Below are 6,628 nucleotides of genomic sequence, written 5' to 3'. Positions count from 1 at the left end.
TTCTAAATCCTCTTTTTTTTTTCTTCTTTTCTTTTTCTTTTTCTTCAAATTTTTCTTCCTTTTCCAACATAAGGATACAACACAATTGATAATAAATTATACTACACCCACAAATGACAATAATTGTCCCAACCCAACCATAATAGCAAAGTTAACGTGACAAACAAGCAACTGCGACTATCCCGATAAGGTAGGCAAATTCTAGGATTGTAGCTATTAGAAGTAGGATATGAAACGGCTACAAGGGTTCAAACGAGATAACAAAAAGGTAATGTAAGGCTTATTTGAATGGTAAGAACCACCTTTCCTCATGTACTTCATCATATGAACGCGCAAAAATTAAGAAACTAATGTCACACTTATGCAGTTTGATATTACTTATTACACAAGGAGAACCATACTCAAGCCTGATTGACAATGAGACCAGTTTATTGATGTTCCTGGCCTAGGAAGTTCTATAAACCTCAGAATTTAAATAGTTTATCAACACAATTTTGTCAAATCAAATCAACATAAGACATGTCATATACGGTCAACACTTGAGTTATGAGCTTTCTCATATACGCATTCAAATACAAAAAAAATGCAATTTAACATCATGGATATTCAATTCATCAAGACTCGACCTAAAACAAAGGAAAAACATATTTTTGGATTTTGAAAATTTTTAATTTTTATGGGATTTTTGTTTTAAATGCACACAACATAATATAAAAGCAGACAACTGAAATAAATCACACAACATAATTAAAGACTATTCCCCAAACCTAAATGTCACAGAGTCCTCATTGTAACGCCTACAGCATAGGAATCACACATAACCAACTCCAGCAATCTAAAGGACACATCTAACAAAAGGAAGGGGAAATAACTAGAGATAATACAATAAAAGTAGATACAAGGAAAGAGAATACCAGGTAAAAGGATAGGAGTTCCCCCAAACCAGCTGCAAAAATAGGGGAAAAATGACCAACCGCGCAAATCCATCATCATCATCTACGTTTTAGACCCAAAGAGCAAGGATACTCGATTAAGTAAGGCTAGGCTCGATCGACTGCCCAATAGACGGACCAGTTTTCTGCACTTTAAACCAAGTGCTCACCCATGGCATGGTCGAAACAACTCAAAGCTCGCATTAGTAAATCGTAAGCTGCGCATGTGCTATAAAAAGACATAAGTAGCACCAAAAGATAATACAAGCAAATAAAATTAACCATAAATAATGTTCGGGCTCGTCAAACTCAAAATCTAAGAGAAAAAGCAAACATGACGTCTATAATGAGAGGAATCACATCTCCATTTACCTCAGTGACGGGATCGTCTTTACATATCTCAGCCTCCAGAGCATCAAGCTCAGCTTCCAAATCATCACTTATCTCACGGCTATAAACCATCTCAGGATGAGGCTCATCTCCATAGATCAACTTCTCTATCTCATCGACTTCCTTGCTCTATGGTCCTGACGCAACAACAGGGGCTTCAGACTGATTCTTGTCTAAACACAAAGCAAGGCATTCATCAATAGTATGGTTAATAGCATTAATCATATGACAAGAAGCTTTTAAGTCAGGAGGGCGTGATGCCTTATCAAGACTAAAAGTGATAGTGTCATCTACAATATTGAATGTAAGACTCCCATGCCTAACATCTATGACTGCCCCAGCTGTATGCAAAAATGGTCGTCCTAGAATGATAGGAACTCGAGAATCCTCAGCCATGTCTATCACTATAAAGTCAACTGGGATGGACAATTTCCCTACTCTAACTGGCACATCTTCTAAGACACCCATAGGGCACTTAATAGATCTGTTAGTCATCTGCAGAGTCATACTAGTACATTTAAGCTTAGTCATGTTCAGTTGTTTTCAAATTTTGTACGGCATGACACTAACACTCGCTCCTAAATCACAAAGAGCATTATCAATAGCTAATGGACCAATAGTACAAGGAATAGAAAACCTCCATAGATCCTTAAGCTTAGGTGGTGAACGGGATTGCAACATCTCAAAGCACTCTTCAGTAAAGGCGACCATCTCCACTTCATTGAAAGGCCTCTTCTTTGTCAATATTTCCTTTAAAAACTTTGTTTAAGCCGGCACTTGAGTGACCGATTTAGTAAATGGCACACTAACTTCATTGAAAGGCCTCTTCTTCACTACCTCCATGAACCTTCCAAACTGATGATCAAGCTTGGATTTCTGTAAACGGTGTGGAAAATGTTATGCAATTTTAATCTTCGTCAGTCATAGGGGTTACTCGATAGAGTGTAGGGGTTACTCGATCGAGTATATGGGTCGCTCGATCGAGTACCCTATTTTTAACAGAAGCCGTAGCTGAAAAACGAGAATTAACATAATCAAGGGGGATACTCGATAGAGTACACACTGCTTTTCCTGATATTTCGTCTTTCTTTTTGCCTCGTGTTTTATCTTTGCTCATTTCTTTCTCGTCATCACTCAACTCCAGGTTACCCAATCCCTTAGGATGTATATAGAGGACCTTATCTTCAACATTAGGCATCTCCGGACTTTGATATGTAGTACCGCTCCTCAATGAAATAGCATTAACTTGTTCATGTGTTTGTTTATCTTGAGGAGGAAGAGTTCTGAGCTGTTTTGAAGGGTTTTGAACTGCCAATTGAGCAACTTGCGTATCCAACATCTTATTATGAGACACAAGTTCGGCTATTTGAGCTGTCTGCTTTTGTTGCATCATCAATGTTTATTGCAACATAGCCTCATCTCTGCAATATCATTATTTGGAGCTTGCTGAGGAGGTTGCATCTGCTAAAAACCTCCTTGATTTTGTCTATAATAATTGCCCTGTGGCTGACCATCACAATTTTTAGGAATGATATATGCATTGTTCTGCTGTGGGGCTGGAGTGAATACATTCTGACTCCTTTCAGGGAAGAAGTTAGAATAGGGAGTACTTTGCTTGAATGACTGAAAAGCATGTACCTGCTCTATTATGCTCAAACACTTATTTGTACTATGACCATCCATACCACATCCTGTACAAGACTCCTCCCACTGAACCATAGCATGAACCACCAGCTTATCACCCAAAGATTGAGTTGTCTTCATCTCAGCAATTTGGGCAGTTAATGCTTCCAACTGTGCCGTAACGGCATTATCTGATCCACCCCCTCTTGTATTACCTCTGGGGTTACCATACTTAGCAGAATGGGTAGCTATCTGATCGATCAACTTCCATACAGTATCGTCATTAGTATTATCCTGAAATATCTCATTGACTGAAGAATCAAGTAGAGCTCGATGATCATCATACAACTCGTTGTAAAACTGGTTGTAAAGAAACCACTTTTGAGAACAATGATGGGGGACTGAACGGACTAGTCTCTTGAAGCGAACCTATGCCTCATTCAAATCTTCAGTGGGAGTTTGTTTCAAGCTAGTGATTTAACTTCTTAAGGTATTGGTCTTCTGCGGTGGAAAGTATCTCTTGTATAATGCATGAACTAAATTATTTCAGTCAGTAGCCCCATTATCCTCCATATCTAAATCACGCAACCACTCCGCAACACCATCTCGCAAAGAGAAAGGAAAAAGCACCTGTTTAACTTGGTCCTGGGTTACTCCAGCAGTCAGTGGAATAGAGCAACATTAATCGGTAAACTTCTCCATGTGTTTGGCAGGATCCTCATTAGCTCCTCCAACAAACAAGTTTCACTCCACCAAGTTGATGCAGGATGGACAAATTTCTAAAGTGCCTTTATCAGTAGTAGGAAGCTTGAATCCCTTTGGGATAGAAGCCAAAGTAGGCTCGAAATGGCTTGCTAAAGTAGGCATCTTTATTGGTTCGGTGGCATAAATTGGCTTGTCCTCTTCTAAGGACTGATCTTCTGCAAATGCAAAAAGCTCGTAATAGGCGTGAAGTGTACTCAAGTCTTCCACATAAATAATTTCTCTCTGAAAATTCCGTCTGTACCGAAACGTCCTCTCTGATTCGGGATCAAAAGGTATAATTTCCGACCTGTTAGACCTGAGCCTACACAAAACTAAAAAGAAAAATATGAAACTGTCTCAAGGAACTGATGCTCCCTGAGACAAAAGACAAAAATAAACAAAATCAAACAGAAAAATTGTTGCTTCCCTGGCAATGACGCCAAATTTGATAAGGATTTAGTCGTGTGACCTATATCAAAATAATCCTATAATTACTACTAACTGGTAGTGACAGGGCAGTCGTATACCTATCAAAAATACCAACTGGCTCTAACTAATATAGCTAGGGAAGTCAGGTCGATCTCCACAGGGAGATGGGAAAAATGTCAGCTTTGTCTAAGTTCGTCTCGGTAACCAAATTGGGGGGTTTTAATTGATTGATTCTAAACTAATGATAAGGACAGGGAAGAGAAATTAAAGGAATAAAGATTAACCAAGTAGAGAAAACAGCTAAGACAAACGGTTCACCATAATCATTCAGTCAAGTAATCTAGGTCTCAGGTCAATGCAGATACGGTCTGAGGGGCAGTGAATATCTCCTTTCGGTCTCAATTCGCCCTAAAGCATAAATAGCTTAGCCTTCGCCCTAACTATAACGCCCTATTGTTCGCTACTAGTCTCGCCTTTTCCAACCTTTCGGTCCAGGTCAAGGTTCACTATGATATAAATGCCTAATCGCGTCGACTCAATTAAACAGATACAGTTAATTGCAGCAGTTAACAACAAAGATTATACCAGCATTAACTTAGTAAATCGATTACTATTCCTTCATAATTATGGGTCCCCTTTAGTCTTAGCAAAAGGGAATTAGCTACGCATCATCATTGAATTAACAATAACAACATATAGATAATTGAAACTAAACATAATAACAAGACTAATGAAGATTGAATTAAAGTAATTATGATAACAATAAAGGAGAGAAGGAATTAAAGCAGTAATTAAGATTAAGAGATTAAAGAAGAATAATAGTATCAATACAAGTCCGAATCCGAGTAGCAAAAGTGTAGAAAGAAAGATAAATCCAAGAACAGTAGAAAGTGATAGAGTCAAAAGTGAATGAGAGAGAGATTACGCAGTCTATCGTTCTCTCTTAACATCGAAAATCCTCCCCTAACCTAACCTATGGACTAATTACAAAAGCCCATACGAAAATTAGGCGGAAAAAGTCTATAGAAAGATAAACCACTCGATCGAGTGGAATTAAACCACTCGATCGAGCAATTATGCATAAAACCTCTCGATCGAGTAAGAATAAACCACTCGATCGAGTACTCCTTGCAAAGTCTTCCCGATTGACTCCTCGAACTGCTCGATCGAGCAACCTTGAGCATATAAAGCATTTGATCGAGTAGAAAACTACTCGATCGAGCTATCTTGGCACGTAAGACATTAAAGCACCTTCCAAAACCAGCTCACGCATCTCCAAAATGTTAGATTCCAAGCTCCGGCACCTTATTCTCCATAAATGCATGCAATTGGGACGAATTAGGCTCGATTTAGCTCCTCTTTGGTTTATTCCTGCAAATTACATAAAACGAACCAAAGTAGAATATTCGGGGGTATTTGTAGCTAGATGCTACATAAAAAGTACAGAAATGCGTGTAAAAATGAGGTAAAAACCTTATATAAAATACACGCATCAGGTAGCTAGTGGCAAGAAAGGGTCGAATCCACTTGCGCGAAAGCCGTCAGATCGATGTATACTCGATCGAGTACAAGGGGACTCGATCGAGTATATACCACTCGATAGAGTACACGGCAACTCGATCGAGTACTCCTTGCTTCAGCTCTTTTCTTCGTCTAGTGTTCTTTTATTCTTCTAGATTTCCGTGCCTTGCATCTTGTATTCCTTCATGCCATCTCCGCGGTGTTACATTTCGTTCTTTTGCTCCACAAATGCATCATTCCTGCATTTAAACACCAAATAGCGGAAGTACAACATTCTAGTATAAATGGCATATAAATAATGTAATTTAGCACGAAAACCGTATCAAAAGTAACTAAGGGGAGGCATATAAATGTATATAAATATGACTCATCAGTGCTCTCATACGTTTATTACTATTTTTCACAAATGATTATGTACCAGGTTCAACACTCTCTCTTACGCATTGCAAATCCGTAATAGAATCTCATATAGTAATAATTCCATCGATATAAACCCGAATCTACAAGCCTCCCAAAGGTCAAGTGCCTGGTCAAACCCACGGTTCTAATCTATAATCCCATAAACAACTCCCAAATTATGTTGGTTATATGTATATGTATCGATCACAGGGTATAACTCGATTATTATTACGTATCTATATCACGTCAAATCTCAAACATTCACATGTATGCACATCAATTACGAATACGCAGACTCCAGAAAAAAATTAAACAATGCAAAATTTCTCGTTATGTGACTCAACAATGTTCAATATTCCCATTTCATCATGCCACGCATATAACGCATCAAATCCACTACATGATCACACAGGTGTTTCCAAATTTGTTCCCATCCATCATCAACACTTCCGCTCATACGGAAGACCATAATCACAATCATACAAATGATCATTATGCGACACATAATTGGCATTTTTCATCTTACTTTTACACAACAAAATAAAATCACGTCGATTAAAGCACTTAACAAGATTATTAAATCATTTCTG

General features: G+C 38.3%; 1 protein-coding gene across 1 annotated transcript; it reads right to left on the bottom strand.

Moving 5' to 3' along the window:
- Window positions 1-1,451: 1,451 nt before the first annotated feature.
- On the bottom strand, window positions 1,452-2,033 carry LOC141607436 (uncharacterized). Its single transcript, XM_074426784.1, has 2 exons — window positions 1,893-2,033; window positions 1,452-1,817 (listed from the first exon to the last, which is right to left on the bottom strand). The coding sequence occupies exons 1-2, from the start codon at window positions 2,031-2,033 to the stop codon at window positions 1,452-1,454; spliced, it is 507 nt and encodes a 168-aa protein (XP_074282885.1).
- Between the last annotated feature and the right edge of the window lie 4,595 nt (window positions 2,034-6,628).

This window comes from Silene latifolia, chromosome 10 (genome assembly GCF_048544455.1).
Source record: "Silene latifolia isolate original U9 population chromosome 10, ASM4854445v1, whole genome shotgun sequence".
NCBI classification, from domain to species: domain Eukaryota; kingdom Viridiplantae; phylum Streptophyta; class Magnoliopsida; order Caryophyllales; family Caryophyllaceae; genus Silene; species Silene latifolia.
This window is presented reverse-complemented; position numbering and strand designations above follow the sequence as displayed.